This window comes from Larimichthys crocea, chromosome IV, assembly GCF_000972845.2.
Source record: "Larimichthys crocea isolate SSNF chromosome IV, L_crocea_2.0, whole genome shotgun sequence".
In the NCBI taxonomy this organism is placed as follows: domain Eukaryota; kingdom Metazoa; phylum Chordata; class Actinopteri; family Sciaenidae; genus Larimichthys; species Larimichthys crocea.
The window spans coordinates 1,192,437-1,211,535 of record NC_040014.1 but is presented as its reverse complement, the minus strand read 5'-3'; the positions used below and the strand labels follow the sequence as shown (position 1 = coordinate 1,211,535).

General features: G+C 39.7%; 1 protein-coding gene across 1 annotated transcript in view; it reads right to left on the bottom strand.

The window, feature by feature from the left end:
• Window positions 1-19,099, bottom strand: part of skor2 (SKI family transcriptional corepressor 2) — a 106,311-nt gene that overhangs the window by 1,904 nt on the left and 85,308 nt on the right. Inside the window, exons 6-12 of the mRNA XM_027278561.1 lie at window positions 6,071-8,088; window positions 5,339-5,402; window positions 4,461-4,538; window positions 2,007-2,072; window positions 1,767-1,865; window positions 1,467-1,534; window positions 78-141 (exon numbers count right to left, since the gene is read on the bottom strand). Of these exons, the coding sequence (XP_027134362.1) occupies window positions 85-141; window positions 1,467-1,534; window positions 1,767-1,865; window positions 2,007-2,072; window positions 4,461-4,538; window positions 5,339-5,402; window positions 6,071-8,059 (2,421 nt within the window). The 5' untranslated portion in view covers window positions 8,060-8,088 and the 3' untranslated portion in view covers window positions 78-84. The remainder of the gene's footprint in view (window positions 1-77; window positions 142-1,466; window positions 1,535-1,766; window positions 1,866-2,006; window positions 2,073-4,460; window positions 4,539-5,338; window positions 5,403-6,070; window positions 8,089-19,099) is intronic.

The following is a 19,099-nucleotide window of genomic DNA, read 5'->3' as shown; positions in this document are numbered from 1 at the left end:
CTTATCTGTGTGTTTAATGTTTATATGATAAAAAACATTAATAAGCTGCACTATTGAATTTATTAAAAAATAGTCACCTTTTAGCTACTTGTTAAGATGGGAGCTGATCTTTTCTTTTCTGATGATGTTTGCGTAGGGAATCTGAAAGAAACAAAAGTTAGAGACAAAAGTTAGATTGGCCCTGAACAAGCAAGATTTGGACACGTGTATACATACTACAGTTATTCCTTTATATAGACTATATCAGTGCAGCACAGTATATTGTCTAAATATGGTCTGCTAAAGGTTCTGGTAACCATTGTAGTTGATCATGGCATGCAAAACTCAAACAAAACAGTTAATTTCACCATTTATAGATACTGTGTCGCCCAAATAACTGGTCACCAGTCAAAAAGCCACAACCAAACACTCTAGTCATTTGACTGGTGTTTAATTTCAGCCTTAATATTACGATTCCTTGACAAATGGCTCTTTAAAATAATGTATTATGTGAAGATTATTTAGATTATCTAAACAATGAATGTCTCAACAAACTAATTATTCCTATTTGAAACACTAATGTAATAATGACATTACTATAGAATGTAAAAATAATATTAAGAGAAAAGGGCAAATCAGAAAGTCTTGTAAAGTTTGGTTGTGATATTCAATCAAATTCCAAAATATGTTGCAGCAACGTAAATCAAAAATTTTGAGTTCATTTGAATGTCTGTGTAAAATTAATTTATCATTCCTCTCAGACAGATCCATCTGCTGGCTCTCAACACATTTGTCAAATTTGAACGTTTTATGTGTGCATCTGCAATTCAGTGTGCATGTGCATGCTCACAAATGAGCCTGGATGCCCGTTTAGTCATCTGCCTTTGTGGTTACATGAATGCAACATGCGCTTGCGTGTGTTTTGGTGTATGTGCAGGGTTTTGCGTTCATGTGCACGCAAGCGTGTACAGTTGTTGCATGTGTCAGAAAGCGAAGACAAACACCGTCTGTCAGCCTGTCTGCCAGCTGCTCGGGTGATTGATGTGGACGGAAACACTCAGACGGCTGCAGAGGAACTACTCACCCATGAAAGACAAACTAGATGATTGGCTGTGTCTTTTGATGGACAAATAAGCAACAGCAGAAGTGTCCAGTTGAGTCCTACTGAGAGCCATTTAATTTCTGTTTTACCTTAAGACGTGGCTTAGAATTTCATATTCACGTATCCAGTCTGCTGTAGTTGTAGCAATACAACTACAAGTTATAATTTTTGTCACAGTTTTTGATTCAGTCTTTTCCTGTGTAGTGCTTCATAATTAGTCCTAATTATTTTCCTCTCTTCATCATTACCAACACTGTTTTGCAAAGCAAACAGTGGGGCTTTTTTAAAACTGTGTATCTATAAAAGGATGCTTTATTTGTCATTTAAAAGAGTAGAAATTATATTTATTTGCGTTCAGCACTGATTGTATCATTAGTAGTCTTACCATCTGTAACTGTTGGACCATCTCTTCTCTGTAGGCGAGCTCTCGTTTCATTTGGTCTTGGAAATTATCTGAAATTAGTGTAAAATCTATGATTAGCCTGAGCAGTATTATCATTTCAGTAACTGACTGAGCACAGTTCTAAAAGTCAGCTGATGAAGGAGACGTACGGGGGAAAGTGAAAGGTAAGAGAGTCAGAGGAGAGGCAGATGCAAATGAGAAAAACTTAAGAAAGACAGAAAAGGAGAAGTTGCCCTTCAGAGTAAGAAAAAGGAAAACGAACAGAGGACAAAAATGACTTACGGAAGACAGGGAATGGTGAAGTGCCCTTTAGAGCATGAAATTCTTGCTCCAGTCTCCTCCTGAAGTCAATTTGCTCCAGCAAAACTTTCTGGAGCTCCTCTGTAGGACAAGGAAGACAGATAAAAAAAAGAAGGTTTGTCTATTAGCAATAAATCCAGTCAAATCTTTATCTTACTCTTGGCGGTGTAGGAGTGGGAATGTTTGCCTACGACATGTGTGACTCAAATGAACAATCTTTACCTTTCTCCATGTTCTCAACGTCCTTCTTTAGCGGCACGGGAGAGGCAGCACCTTGGCTTTGATCACCTGAAAACATGGACAGATATACCATACTTAGTTACAGTATATCAGTTACATTTGGCACAGAGCTTCTCTAGAGATACTTTATCACATTCTGCCGCTCTACTCTATTCTACCACTACTATAAAAGACTGTCTATTATGCAACACATATTTGAGTTACACAGTCATACTCTTTTTTTTTGTGTGACTGATATCCAATCAGTTTTCTCTGATTCTTTCCTTCTTTTCATCCTCTCTCTCGCTGTTCTGAAGCACTGTAATTTACCGTTTGGCCTCTAGGTGTCAGTGAAAGTTTGTGGTAACCGTCTGATGGCTGTGGATTGAAACATTTTGATTGCGCTCGCTCCATGGTATTTTCAGTCTCTTCTTCCTGTCAGATCATATCGCTTTCTCTTAAGAAATCAAAAGAACACTGCTTTGTGATTGTAAACTGATTTTGCTCTTATTTTGCTCGTAGCTCTTAAAACTGAAGTGATGGTCAGTGCAAGTTTAAACAGCCATTACACTAATTTCCTTTTTTTTTAAACCAGTATCAGTGGCTGAATGAGGATAGAACAACAGCAAATACATGTAAAAATTGTGTTATCATAGTTTTGCAGCATTTCATGTGATATAGGTTTCGTCTGTGTACTTTTTTATTCGAGTTCTTACTCTGCTGGAGACATCTACTTGTTGCTTTAAAACTTCTCCATCTTCCTTTCTTTGACAAATATCTTCATCACATGCTGTTTTCAAATTTACCCGTGTGAAAGTTTCCATATTGTTCTGTGTGTATGAATGTGTTTGCGCTAACATCTGAATTGTGACAATGAGGCATTGTGCGCCTTAAATGAAGCGATCCAGCAAACTCGATGTGTATATTCTCCTCCAGTCATTTCACATCCTGGGTCCTTAAGCCTCCCTATGCTTCTCTCTCTCTCATTTAGAGCAGAGAGAGCTCTCCTCTCTCCTCTCCTCTCTCTCTCTCTCTCCTTTCCTCTCCTCTCCTCTCTCTGTCTCATTTGACAAGCAAATTTGCAGACAGTGCCCGAGGATAACAACCTCGTTTGACAGTCAATTAACCGTGAATAGTCAAAGCCAAGGCGGTTTGCATTACATAAATGGAAAATTAGATTATTTTTTCTCCCTAGAAACAGAGGGAGAGTTTAAAGACAGTGGAGGGGGGGTGGTGGGACTCGGAGGAATCAGGCCTTCTAATCACGTAGAGCTTCCCACCGCCCAGGGAGACGTTTGGCAATCAGGGGAAAGGTGGTCTCATTTAATTTGTTTCGTGTAATTTTTCGAAATACATTATACATTATGTGCAGGGATCATTACGGTGTGTGTGTGTGTAGGGGTTGAGGGAGTGGGGGGGTAGATATAAATGTTGGCACAGATGTCATAAAGCACTTTTAATGTCTTCCTGACAGATATAAAAAGGCAATAAGCTGTGATCTTTTTCAAACGGGAAAGGGTTTTTTGCGCTGAGGAAGGGAAAAAAAAGGCAATTATGTCGGCGCCGATATGGGTCTAGGATGGAGATTGCTAGCGCGGCTGCTTATCTCTGAGCTGATGTTTTCTTGTTGAACTATAACGGCCCCCCTAAGAGTAACAGCCCTGGTGACAACGCCGCTAAAGAGAGCAGCCGTGCCAGAGCGGAGGCAAAAGCAGCTTTCCACTGCTGCTTCATCTCTCTGTGTATTTATGTATATGAATCCCTTAACTCACCGTCGAGGACATGGAGGTGGATGAAGCTGAAGGCTGAGGAGCTTTAAGTATTCTGGGTCTCATTTGTGTAATAAGAAGAAATGCCATTGTAATTTGTGTATATAAAGTAATATGCTTTAATTATAATTTAATCAGCATTGTTTGTGTTGTGTTATGTATGGACATTTTCCTTCTGTGAATTTTAATCCAATCTGTGTGTGCTGAATTAAAACATGTAAGGCCAACTGTAATGTTTGCCATTATATAATACACATTTTATAAAATAATGTGTTAATTTTTGATTTACTGTTCAATACTGATAATTATTTTAATGTCAGGCCGCAAAAGAAAAAATTACAATCCTCTGTAGATGATTTATAAGGAATTGTAGTTCTATTTTGGATAACTTCCTTTTACAGCCAAAAGCTTCCTTTTAAAGTATTAAATGTTTTTATTTAATTTGCTGATGTAAATGTTTGATCACGATTCAATCTGAAGTTTCATAAAGACCTTGGATGGTCTCTGGGATGCAAGATTAAAATAACACTAGAGTGAAACGAAATGCAGAAATTAAATTAACCTTGCCATCCTAATAATTAGACTTTTGAGAGGACCTAACCTGCTATTTTAAAGTTATCTTCATTAAGTCGTTGTTTGCCGTCTGCAGCGGCTCTACAACCACGACAACAAAAGCGATTATTTGTACCTGAGCTTTCCCTCCAGTAGTCGGGCGCTGATGTCTCACTCTCTGGTACAAAGAAACTATTCTGCTCTTTGTTTTCATCTGAGAGAAAATGAGACAGACAGGAAGAGAGTTTCAGTAAGGCCCATTGGTTGAGCTGGTTATCCGGACACATGGAGATAACTAAGTGTGCGCATGGTGTGTGTCCTTTGTATGTATGTGTGTGTTTGTGAGCAACACGGCCACAAAAACACACAAGACATTTTCTTCAGCAAAAGGGTCAGAGTGGGAGATGAGAGGAGCAAATGAAACGTCACAGGAATATGAGCCTCGCAGGGACACAGAGACACTATAAAACCACTCACTCAGACACTAAATGAAACAAAGATGCTATAATACAACTGACTCAGACGTCTGATGAAACAGATAGCGTGTAACAGTTTGCTGAAATAGGTTGTGTAATGCCATTTGATGAAATGGTGTAAAAACCTGTTCAAACATTTGATGAGGCCGAGATATAGTAAAACAACTGCAGGGTGAAAGATGTAGTGTCAAGCAAACCGTGCAAACAGTAGAGCAAAGCAAAGTGATTTTTGTAAATTATGTTTGAAAGAGAAACTGTATTTTGTTTTTACACATGCTTAATAGTGCATAATGTGTTTGAACTTTTAAGAGAAGAATATTTTACAGTTTTAAAAAAGGTGATTTATACAAAACGGATATAATATTTCACTGTGGTTTCGATAGGAGCAACAGTAGGCTATCACGTTAAACAAGGTTTGTAAGAATGAAATCTTTTATCTAGTGTGTAATGTACTATTTTTTTTTACTTGTGCATTAGTAAATAGAAAAACAAAAACAACCAAAAGTTAAAAACAAAAGATTAAAATGTCTGTGCTCACCAGAAACGATGGAGTTATCTTTGGTTGCGTACGCGGGTAGTCCTTCGTCTCTATTTCTGTGAACCTGGAAGCAACACAATAGTCGGTTAGAATCTCATAGCTGTGATGCATTGTACAGTTCAATTATAATAGATCAGAACATAAGTCCTTACAGGGCAGAGTAATGGCTGATTGATTTAGATTCTTTGAGGTAAAAAGGTAAAAAGGGTTTCCTTTTTTTATTATAAGCACCTCATATTATTCTGGATAATTTTGTGCAAAATTTAACTCAAATGTAATCTCCCTGGTGGGCGCTATGCTTTTTATCAGCGGATAGTAACATTAATTTGTTATAATCTAATTGGGAGTAGAAAGGTTAAACCCTTTTTCCCTGAGATGTATTTGCAGTATGTTACTCAGTGGATGATTTAACTCATTCTGGTTTAAAAATGTTCCTCATAACTCTACCTCCCTCCTCCTCTCTTTCTCTCAGAGGCCTGGTTAATGTGGGAGTCGACAGGTTAAAGATTAGAGTTGCCCTAACAGGCTGGGGTGACAGAGGGAGAACAAACACACCGTGGCCATTAAACAATCCACACCTGGGCCTATTAGCCAGGATCAGAGTGGGGTGACTGTTTCAATTTCTACAGGGAGAAACCAGCCTATCAATCTGCTTATGCAGATCACATCACTTGCCCGACTGCAGCACCATTTAAATAATAATTAGCTAAAGTGGCCTAAGGGGATATTTACGTTTTTGTAAGCTGGGTCCTCTCGGTGAGGCGGGGTGGAGCTGGAGAGAGGCAGGCTGGCAGGAGGGGAGGAAGGCAGGCTCGGGGACTCCTGCTGGATGAGGTCCGAGGAGGAGGGAGAGGAGGTGCTGGGATACACAGTGCCACTCCCTCTCTCCTTCCCCCTCTCCTCTCCAGGATTGTCGCCCAGAGCAGAGAGATACAGGTTGGTTTGAGTCTGTGATGGTCTGTTTGTAAAGCTCGCCTCCTCCTCCTCGTCCTCCTGCTTCGATGACTCCACATCCACCTCCCCTTCCTCCTCACTCTCTGCTCCCTCCGCCTCTCCGTCGCCTCCACTTTCGCTTCCGTAACTACAGCTGCTGCTGGGCGATAGCCGCTGGTGACGATCTGATCTGGCGACCACGACGCCGAAGTCCTCATCTGTTGCCCCCGAGACTCCTCCACCATTGCTGTGGAGCTTGGCGATGCTCTCAGCATCCTTAATCACGGGGCGGAAGGCCGAACCGTAGCTTGGCTTTCTGGTTTGGAGGGTTGGGGTGTCCAGGAGTTTGAGCCAGCCCTCTGATGTCACAGGGCGAAGGTCAGGGGTTACGGCTGTGCACTCTGGGTCAAACAACCCAGATCTGGGTGTGGTAGTCCCACTGCCAGGGGCCATTGTTGAACTCACACTATTTCCATTGCCAGCTACAGCCACAGGCTCACCGGGGTCTGAGAGATCCAAAAAGGCCTGCCTGAGAGAGGGGTTGTCAGCCAGGGAAGAGAGGGCACTGGGCTGAGGCTGAAGGTAGGTGGGGACGGGGATTCCTCCTGCTGCTCTTGGTGGCCAAAACATGCAGAAAGGAGGATAAAAAGTGTCTTTGCGCCCAGGCCATAAAAGACCCGACAACCCTGCTCCTTTCTGCCCACTTGAAACATCACTGTCATCTTTTTTCTGCTGGCAGAGACCGAATGCTGGGAAGGGGTAAGGTGAGGGAAAGAGTGACGTGGGAGGGAACTTCTGCAACATGCCGAAGCCTTTGCTTGGGACAGGGATGACAGGGTAGCTACGAGGTGTCTTACGGGGAGACAGACTTCCTCCATCCAGATCATCCTCGTCTTCATAGCGCGCTCTTTTCTGGGCACCCAGGTCAGGTCCCATCATGTGAGGCACCACTGAACCTGGGAGAGTCTTCATAGAGCCCATGGAAGAACAGTGTGCTGAAGAGGGCAGCGCTCTCTTCCTGCTGCCTCCATTGAACATAGCTTTGACGTCTTCCCATGCAAAAACTAACTCATCAGCTGGAATTTTGTCGCTGAGTTTTAGGTGTCGTCGCCAGGAGTTAAAATTGGCAGCGTCAGGCTGGGTGTACTTGGCGTCTGGTGTGCGATGGGAATGGAAAATGAACTTATTTGGTGAGAAGTACATGTTGCAGAAGGAGCACTTGATGCATTTGGCCCTGGAGCTGTTGTAGCGTGCTGGGATGAAGTTACCGCGGCAACCCCAGGCGCACTCATGTGTCACATCGAAGGCAAAGTTGTCAGGTAGTTTGGGCGGTGCGTTCTCTCCCAGGAAGGACTTGCAGAGGCGCTCGGCTTCACGCTTGGTGATCATACCACAGCGGCGTGATGAGATAGGCATGGCACCGGCCCGACGAAGGATCTCCAACTGAACCGGAGTGCACTGGACACAGGTGATGCCCAACGCCACACGGCGATTATGAATCTCATTATAACTGTAGTTTTTGAGGAGTGTGTTGGAAATCTGTGCCAGGCAAAGTCTCTCATTATTATCAATGACCAGCGATACAATAGGAACGCCGTACAGGATGACCTGGCCAACCTGGTTAGGTTTGAGTGGTGAGGAGGAAGAGGACGGCGAGGGGGAGGATAAGGACGAGGATGAGGAGTGGTGATGGGTGGGTCTGGGTGGAGTCAGGGCTTCCTGCTGGTAGGGGCCTGTTGAGCTCGTCATTATGATGTCATTAGGGCCCGAAAGATGGGTCTTGTCCATACTTGGAGGAAAACTGTTTGTAGAATGACCTGCATTAAAAGAAGAGAAGAAAAAAAAGATCCATATGTTTATTTTTTAGTTTAAAACAAATCTATTCTCTTTAGTTACAAGACTATTTGATATTATGGACACTAATTCTACCACATCAGTGTGCCCATAAATGCTTTGAATTTTGCTTTGTGTGGAATCAGAAACAATGAAAGAGAACACACTTTAAATAAAATGTATTTAAATTAAACATATCAGTCTCTCAATTTATACACAAACACCTTTTCTTTCTCATCTTTTTTAAAGGAACACACTAGATTTACATCACTAATAATAATACTACTAATAATAAAAAGATTCATTTTTATATGTGATTAGTGTCTTACAAAATTACTGCGGGCACAGAAAAAATTGAACTGAATTACCATTGCTCTGTGATACTAAGTAAAGTGTTTGACAGCAAATACCAACAGTTTTTTTTTTTGCGTTCTGCATTAAAAAAAATTCAATCAGGAATATCAGTCAGTTAATTAATTTCCCCAAAGATGATAGCCTCTGTAGCATTTTATAGCTCTTACAACATCCATGGATTTAAAGTAATGAGTGTGTTTGTCTGCATTTCTTTTCAACAGTAGCTGACCAGTGAGCAAACTGTAAAAGAGGAGGATAAAACACTCTTCTAAAATTTGTTTTAATTAAAGTATAATATTATCAAGATTTCCCCTGAAAAATAAGCACAAAATATTGTTTCAATTTTGTGTATTTTTCTGTTCTATGACAGCCCTTATATCTAGAAAACGGTATAACCTGAAAAGTTAATCCCACCAGTGGCTCATAGACTGACAGAAATGTTGCAAGACCTTTTAATGTCTTTCTATTTATTTACATATATTTACCAAACCATTATCATGAAATGGCAGAACTTTCGTTTAACTGTCACTTTGTATGTGCTGAGTGACAAAAAAAATGTATTGTGCTATAATTTCTATAAATTATCATTTAATCTTTTGAATTTACAATATAAAACACACATTTGTAACTTCATAGTAAACATCTGCTTACTAGTGAATATGTTAAATTATTTAGAAATATGATTTAATATTCCATACAGATGACTACTAAAATTTACATTTTAGAAATTATTTTTTTACCTACATCACACCAATATTCCATTTTTTATGCATCATTTGTGATATGGTTTAAGAACAGAAGAACAGTAATTTCAGGAAATGTGTTTCAACAAATAAATACCCATTACAGTTATGACCAATTATTTACACTTAAAATTCAATAAAACGCTACTATAATAACAAAATATGATACGAAATTACAAGTATTTATATATATAGACACATATTAAACAGGTGTGCGTACTAAACAAGTTTCGTACTACTGACATTTTTAGAATTTCATTTTTCATACAAGTTTAATTTTTGGAAAAGTTCCTGCAGGCTGTAGGCCTTTACTGGACGAGCACGGCTGTCAGTGAGTCAGGCATCATGTTTAACTTAAACACTGAACAATGTGAAGGCTGCTGCGCGTTTGTTCGTCTAGTAACACAAACAACGAATAGGCCTAATAATAATAATATTAATACCAATAATAATAATAATACATCACTATTTTACAGTAACTTTAAACTACGGTTAATGCAACGGAATGTGAGCATACCTTCTCAAGCATTTCGCTCTTTAAATCAAAAAGTGTGTAGTTTCTGTCCCACGCACTTTTCTTAAGTAGGTGAATTTTCTTTTAACCAACATGTCAGTTAACTTTACAGAAGAGATGGTGGCGCGGTCCTTACCTCTAATTCCCGAGAATAATCCCAAAACGGTCACAGAAAAAAAAAAAATCCCTGTCACAAGAGAAATCGATTCATCGTACACAGCTGTGAAAAACTCATTTTTATCACGCAAACTAAACGAGTTCACTGAGTTATATCCTGGAAACACGTGGACCCGGTGCCGGGTTTTTGTCCCCAACTGTCGAGTGAGGAGCCGCTCGTGAGATGTGAGTAAACTGCGACGCTCGCGCCGGCTTTATTCGCTTTTCAGGGACAGCGCGCGCCGTCCTAATCTCTCTCTCTCTCTCTCTCTCTCTCTCTCTCTCTCTCTCGACCACGCACCTACCTTGCGTTTGATTGGCGTGTAGCGCGAGCTCAGCCCACCATCCAGCAGGACTCACACGCGTACACCTTCACACACACACACACACACACACACACACACACACACACACACACACACACACACACACACACATACTTTATTCGTCGTGTCATTCACGCGCCGTGCTGGCCCGGCTAAAGTGACGTCTCGCGCGCTGTCACTCAAATGTTGTAAAAGTCAAACTAACAGCACGAGCTCGGACGAGACGCATACACAGCGGCGCGTGCACGTAATGACCCCCCCTGAAGTCTCAGAGGATGAAACACTAAACAGCCAATGACAACACAGCAGACCCAACCCAGAATTTAATATTAGCATCATTTTAGCCAATTTTATCACTATATTAGTGACTTAATGAATATTAATTTAAAATTAATTTAACAGCTCTACAACCAGTCATGAATACAGTACAGGCTGTGGGAGGGAAGGGGGGTGTCTCCTGACATTTAACAGTTTGGGAAACCCTGGGACAAACAACAAAAGGTGTGTGACTTTTGATACACAAGCCCTGAGTTTCAGATTAATTACCAACAAACTGATAAAAGCAATGCTGGCAGCAGACACAGCCAGCAGAAGAGCTTGGCATCGGAAATGTGGCTTTTAAACAACAGACACATTGTGGAGTAAAACATTAGGGGCCGAAGAAAGAAAATGTAAAGGCTGAGAGAGCAGACAGACAGGCAGGCGGTGTGGGGATCAGAATAATGTCTGTCAGTACAGCTGATTCCCACATTCAATGCTGAGAAGGCTTCTTTTGAAATAAGACTCTCTATGCATGTGCAGGTCGTTCCCAGGAGATAGAAAGCATGCTGTAGCCTATATCATCTGTTGTAATTGAGGGTCAGGGGAGCTCCCAGATAGCACCCAATGCTGTACAAGGCCGTGATGGCCCACAGTGTAAGTTGATTTCATTGAATAGAATGGGGTGTCCGGATCCATATTCTCTCAAGGGGCCCAGGAATTCCTAGCTACACCCCTGCTCTTAAGCTCTTAAAACCAGGCATGTTGCTCCTGCTGCTCAATTACTTCTTCCACTAAAAATATGCAGCAAATTACAGATATGAAGTCGCAGACCTAAATATGAAGTCTATAACCCAGATATTAACTGCCTCATGCAAATGGCTGAAGGATGCATGAAAGGATCTCATTTAAGTCTGCAATGGGGATGCAGTGAAGTGATGTCCCAAATACTGATTGTCCTTGTTAATTAAAACAACTTAATGAAGTTGTTTTCAGGACAAATTCTTCTTCATGTCTGGGAATGAAGAGAACAACTTTACACTTACACAGTGGCTGTCTCAACGCAATGCATGTCAAACACATCACACACACATTCATGTTGGACCGTTGCATGGTCAGTGGTCAAATGGTCACTCCTCATTACCAGAATTTATTTATTTATTTATTTATTTTATGATAGAAAGGGTTGAGGTTAGAATACCTTTACGTCATGCAGGTTGTCGCTGCTGTTTTGAGGCCTGTATACAATCAGATTAAAGATTAACTAAATAATTATTTAAAACAAGCAGGGGTGCAATGGAACAGCTGGTATGACTGGTGTCAGTTTATTTCAGTAGCAGAGCCCTACATAAAAATAAAGGATTTCTTTACAAAGCTGCAGTCTATATTGTTACTATTTTTATTTTTACACTTTTATGAGCAGCTGATAGAAATCACTTAGATTGAGTTACACCAGCCAGCCATTCATTTATGGATGTCAGAACTACCATTTCTAAATAGGCTCCCAGACAGGAAAAACTGATCTTCACTAGATTATCTATAAAGACTGACTGAAACTCACAAAAACTCTAACAGTTGAAATAAAGTGTTTGATCCAACTTTTATGAATTGATCTGCCTCTTAAAAGGTTGTTGGATATTGAGAGCAGTTGTGATTTATTCTCACCCAATCTTTTCTTAACAGCATCTAGACAAAAATGACAGGGTCACTTTTAGGCTCAGGCTTAAATCTGTGCGTGCGTGTGTGCGTGCGTGCAGCTCGTGTGTGCGTGTGTGTGTGTGTGCGTATAAAAGACGACACAGCAGAGAGCACGAGCCCCATCTGCTTCTTTTCAAACCAATTTAGGTTGTCACCGCGCGTGCTTTTGTCTCGCGGACGGACGCCACGGGAACACCGGCTGCGATGGGACGAGAGAGAGAGAGAGAGAGAGAGAGAGAGAGAGAGAGAGCATGGGCGCGAGCCACGCACGGGCCGCTATTGAAACGGGTGACGTCACAATAGAGCAATGAGATGAGAGGAAATGATAATGGGAAACAAAAACCAGGTAGCTCTAAGATTTAATAAACACATATTTTGTTGTGTCAACAAATATTTCTATGATATATCATAAAGCTTTCAGTGAGGAGTTTATAGTCGAAAAACTTTTATGGTATGTTTTATCTCTAAAAATATCATCAGTGCAAATGAGTAATGCAAAGTTCAACCTTTAGACGCAAAAAAAAAAAGAAAAAAGTTTTTAATCCACATTAGAAATGTGCTGCAGTTATGTTGCGTTATAGCCTATAAAACAGTTTTTATATATTGATGTATATGTTTTATTTATTTGTTCATTCATTTGTTGGAAGATTTGATACTCCCTCGCCGAACAATGTGGAATTTTCCATTATAATAATAATAATAAAAAAAGAAAAACAATGAACTCAGTTTATGGCTACACTGACATCTCTAATAAAATCTCAATTACGGGCGAATTCCCTGTTTTTTAAAACGACAATAATGAAAGAGGTTTTTTGGAAAGAGCATAATGACGCACAACTTTCTCTCTTCCTGAGAGAGATGTCTCTGACATGTTATCAAAAGCGGAGCATGTCTAAACCATGTGAAGCAGGAAAAGGCTTATTGGAATACAATAGCGCTATTAGCCCCTTTGGAATACATTTCACTTTTTTTCATAATGCATTAGCCGGTCGCCCTACTGAGAAATTAATCATGCGTTTAAAAAAAGAATTGCTTGTGTGACCTCGAAGGGTCAAACCAGGGGAGAAAGAGGGAGAGAGAGCTCAAAACATAATAAATGAAGAGCTACAACACTAAGTGAGCTTGAGACATTTAACATCAAATCTGTCAATAAATGAAACATGCCCCGGGTGAGTGATTACCATATTGAAATGCAACGCCTCCTTTTCTCAAAACGCACTGGAGCGAACCTGAATCACAACACAGCATCGATTTCATTTTTATTATCTAATTTTTCCCCACCAAAAAAAAAAAAAAATCAACTTCATCTCATATTTGAATCATGTGTGATTGGTTTAATAAAACACAATGTTTTTTATTTTGTTTTTAACCACTGTCTTTGCGGCCTCATTCCAATTTGTTCAGATTACTTCTTTATTTAAATCTGAGACGGAATATAAAATATACCATAAATCGGTTTAACCATGTGCCAAGCAACATACTCTAACAGCCCGACAGTGCTTTTTATTAATTTATTGTGGATTTAAAGGCAGATGTAGGCTACAATATGGTGCACAGTCGCCCTGCGTGCCCCAGTTTTAATCCTTACTTAATGCCGCACGTCTTTTTACTGAATGGGAGTCTTGTGTTCATCTGCAGCGCATTACAATTAACACACATCTTACACAAAGTGGAGAAAATAATAATGACGATTATTGACGTTGTTTTGAAGTCCGCCCCTTGATGAGGGGAAAAAAAAAACGTATCGTGGATTTGGAGAGAGGAGTGGGTTGTGCGCGCGTGCACGCGGCTCGTCACCCTATCTGTTTTATTGCGGTATAAATAAGTCAATTACAATAAAATAATGCCCAAACATTGTTTGGGCTGTCCACAGTCTTACTTTTTTGTATTAAATGTACACTATAGCAGCATGTTACTGAACTGCAAGCATAGAGATGTTTTTTTTTATTGTATTATAATGTTTTGGTCAATTTCCCGAACATTATTTGAAATGTTCCCATCACACGCAGCATATGTGTAACATTCATGAGGTGGAGCCATCTGTTCTAATTTCGCTTTTATTTGTCATGTTTCTATTTTTACATGTTCCCATACCAAGACAGACGCAGCCCTGTGAACGATGCTGTCCTCAGTTTGTTAGATGTGAGCTCGCCTGGGGCGCTTGTACCAATTAGCACGGCAGACCAACCACTAAAGATTCCCGTATTTCATCGAAGATCTGGAACATTAGCCAGAGTGAATTATTGAAAAATTATCCTAAAAAAAAAACATGATGCAATGTTCAGATAAGCTTAGTGTTTTTATCAACCATAACTGCACTATAGGCACTAAATCGTTTATAATTGAATACTTAAGCCCCATAGGAATTTATTCATTTATTGCTTTGTTTTTATTGTTTATAATTCGAGATAAAGTAATGCGTTCCCCCCCTCATATTTCTGCATAATAATTAATTTGACCATAATGTAATTGAGGGAAGCAATACGTGGATGGAGGTCAAAGATTGAAGTGCGTTTTGTTTCTTAATCCCTCAAATTACTTAAAAAATGCATGACAGCTGATCAGATTTTTTGTGTGTGGACTGGATTGCTGTGAGGGTTTGTATGTGTGTGTGTAGGTGATATATAATAACAACATACAAGATAGCATAAATGAATAAGTAAAACACTGTTGTGACACCACTGAATATTGAAAAAAAGTAAACAAGAAAGCACACACACACAAATATGAAACTGGAGCAGTGTAGAAAGACAATAAATCACCACATAAATAGAAATAGAAAGAACAGGACAATAGATTTGATCATAGGATGTTTTGAAACACTCTTTAGTGCTGTGAGCTTCACTTGAAAACCCTATAGGAATATTACAGAAATCCTCTAACAGTATCACTGCCTAGACTAGACACTGTAGGTTTCACCTGCTCCACATCTGTAACTCCAGAGATGTCAGTCAGAGACTCTCACTGACAGTTTGAGTATAGAAGTCTGTCTGTAACAAAATACCCCTGCAGTGTTTTGAGATGTGGAAAAAAAAAAAATCCATCTACCTTAATTTAATTAAATTGACTCCACTTTAGTACAGACAAATCTTCCTCTGAGACAGCAACTGGTGATCCAGCCCATCTTTGCACACACTGCAACTAGAGCAGACTGGTAAAACAGTGGTCAAACAAACTGAACAATATTATTGTTAGTAACATTATTTTATCATATTTTTTGATTATTTAGCATTTCATCTTGAGACACAAATGCAAAGAAGCCCCAAAACAGCAGTCTTTCAGTTAATATGTACTGTATATATATATCCATAATATTGCTGTAGAAGCTGTTTTATTGATTATGATACTTTTAGTGACTTCATTGATACCATGTTGTACTGCTGTTCCTTTGATATTCCTATAATAATCCTAGAGACATACGGTGTCTCTGTGGTACTCAAATGTGAGCTTGTCACAATAAATGCAGTATTGTGTTTTAATAACTTTATGGTATCAGTTCATATTTATCATGATCACTCTGACTTCACTGTGGCATGTGGATCTTTTGCCTGTTTAGCACTGTGTTTGTATTTCATGAGTGACTTTGAACAGGACTGAGTCAGGACAGAGCTGCTGGGAGATGTGACTTTACTTACTGAACGATCTGGGTTCGTAATTAAAGGCTTGCTTGACTTTTAATGACCCCTGAACACAAGCAAACTTGTGGAAGTTATTCTAAGTGGAATGAGTAATGAGACGTTAACAGTGAACACTGAGCTGAAGCCAATTAGCTCCAGTGCAGACAGACTGCTGGGCGCTACAGTGGGCTTTAAAAGGCAAGCAGAGAGCCTACAAGGTCAGAGGGGGCAGGGTACAGTGTGTGCATATGGGTGTGTGTGTCTTTGTGTTAAGTTGTCCAAATTTCCATTTTTTATAAAAATATTACACACACCAGCTTTAAAAGTTACTTGCCACTTGCCAAGTGAGTGTTTAGCTGTCTTTGTTATGTTGTGAAAGTTTTATTATTATCTCTTCATAATGGACTTTGAGTGTTTTGACAGCAGTTTCCATGTTGAAAAGTGCTTGTGGGGAAGCTCTGCTATCAATCTAAGCTGGGAAAACTATTAAAAACCTTATGGTATGCTATAGAAAATTGGTGGCAGTAATGTAACGTAAAGCATACAATTTGAGGTTAATGGACTAAAACATGCTAAACCACTGGTCCGATTCTTTAAACGTTTTATCTTCTGAATATCAGATCAATGTTTCAAGAAAGCTGTAGTGCGGGCTGCTTTTGAAGCAGTAACAAGTTTAGTAGAACTAATGGCACATTAATATTGTTTCTGTGTGGTGTGTTGTATGTGTTTAGAAACATAAGCTCATCACATTAAAATATGATTTAGCAATGCAATACCTGAGTTCATGTTTTAGGGATTTATCTAATGCTGCAAAGCAACCTCAAACTAGAAAGTAAATAAGGAAGCAACTGGGAAGAACAGTGACGTCTTCCAGCTCACTCCTGTCATCTTGTTGTTACAGGATGTTCATACTTCTTTGTGTACCTGGTAAAAGTTGCTGTGCCACTCCTACTACTACTGTTTTTCTCCTGTCAAACCTTGGACACCTAATTATGGTTAACAGCATTATACAACACTAAACATACAACTTCTTTTTTTTTTTGGATCAGGTTTGTAAAAAGAGACAAAGAGACACCGACAGGCAGACAGAGAGAGAGAGAGAGAGAGAGAGATCATAGGCAAGCAACACACTGTATAAGACCATTATCTCTCGTCCAAGAGAATCATTCAGTTCTCCGCGGGGTGTCAAAGCGACACATCTCGGCGGGGAGAAGATAACTAACCGAGATGATCTCACAGTATCACGGCTTAATTTTCTTTACTGGGGAATATTCGGCGGTAATGTAACTTAAATAGGCCATTGTGGAGGAAACTGCATCGTTTTATATGGGACATAAAATCATGGAAACTCACCAAAAAGGAAGATTGGCACTTAGGCCTGCACAATGCGTTAAAATGGATTCTGAATGAATTACCACAAATGTCGCCCCATAAGGCCTGTACTCAGTATTGTCTCACTGTGTGTGTGTGTGTGTGTGTGTGTGTGTGTGTGTGTGTGTGTGTGTGTGTGTGTGTGTGTGTGTGAAAGCGTATTTTTCGTCATGACAAATTCAGTTCCTCATTGTTATTAACCTTATACTCATATGTAAAGAGATGGACTCTTAATTGATATGAGCGCATTTGAAAAGTAAAGGCATGATTAATGGCATGGAAGTAATTGTGTTTTTGTTTGTACATTTACATTTTATCAGAGCTCACACGGAGCAACAGACAGGTAAGCAATGAGCATGTTAGTCATTGGACACATCAGCAGAACACATCCTGGCTACTGTTGGGATTGAACTTACAACCTGTTGGTTACAGGATCGTGTCAGTCTCGGCAAATCTAGCTACAGCATCTGATGTTATTTTAATGCATTTCTAGCTTTGGGGTAATACTTTTACTAGAATCTGATTGGTGTGCACAGATCCATGACCCCAACCACATCCAACATCTATAGGATACAGTCAAATGTTGAGCCCTTCTCATCCAACAACACTTTTGGTGACTGTGTTGTTACATCTTACTGCCTCAACAATCACAAACAGATGTAGCGTTCATGTTTGTGTACTTTTTTTTCCATGTAATTCACATGCACGTTTGTTTGTATGCATTAGACCGTACACGTGATGCATCTACTGTACATGTCTCGCCTTTCCCCTTTTCCTATGTTTCTGACTTGTCCGTCTATCTGCCATCTGAGTAAACAAGAGCTATGTTAATGTGAACGTTAAGGGCTCTATTAGTGCTGCAGACAGGAAGCGGAACAACCAGGGCTTTTTCTATTCGTCTATTATTAATGAGGACTGGAGGTTAATCTACCGCTTAATCACCAGGCTACATAGAGAGTGATGCACGGACACAAGGATGGAGGGGCAAAAAAAGGAGAGTGAAAAGAGTTTGGTTTTGCACAGAAATTAAACAGAAGAAATAAAAGAGAAAGAAGAGGAAGACAAACACTGGTCACCTCATCATCTATAATATCAATCAAAAGGTGTTTCTCCACAAATGTGGACATGTAAACACCTCCCTAATTGCCCCTGTGATGATTTGTTGAAACATGAGATCATCCCATTAGTGCACTGATTGTGTTAGTTAAAACGGTTCATTCTATATCTCTCATGTTAGAAAAGGAAAAACCAGGAAAACTTTTTTCAGCTGTCTTGTTCAGAGAAAAACATCTTCAGCCTACAAAAACCCAACACACCTTCAAAACTGGAATTCACGGTCCAGTTGTGTTGGCTGTTGCCATTAAGAATGGGATAGATTATTCTGTTTATCGAGGTGAACATTCATCGAAGACAGATGATTATCACTACAAACAAAAAAAGTCATATATATTCCCGCATCAGCATGTTATTTTTCATCCATGGTTATGTGATTGTATATGTATGAGGAACTGGTGCCATCACAACATCACATTAGTGTGGTCCCCACACCCCAGACAAGCTTTAATTGTGTAATCCTGTGATCTAGCTTGTAATCCCCTCAAACATACAGCACAATATCAGAGATCTCTGCCAGATTATACACCGTAGAATTGATCTCTGTTTATTTTTATATGTTGCTAAATAAAAAAAACAGGTTTAGCAACATTTAGAGACAACTATGATGTTACAACTGTAACAATATTAAGTTTTACCAGTCTAACAGACCAACAGTGGAGCCCCAAAATCCATTACAATGAATGAGGTTTTAGAAATTTGCTACATTTTGGTCGCCTTTTTGACAAATAGGTTAGAGGCCCAATAATTTGTTTAGACAAAATAACTCTAAGCAATGACTCCACATCACTGTAAAACATGAATTTAAAAACAATATATGTGAAACCTGACACCACTAAGAACAG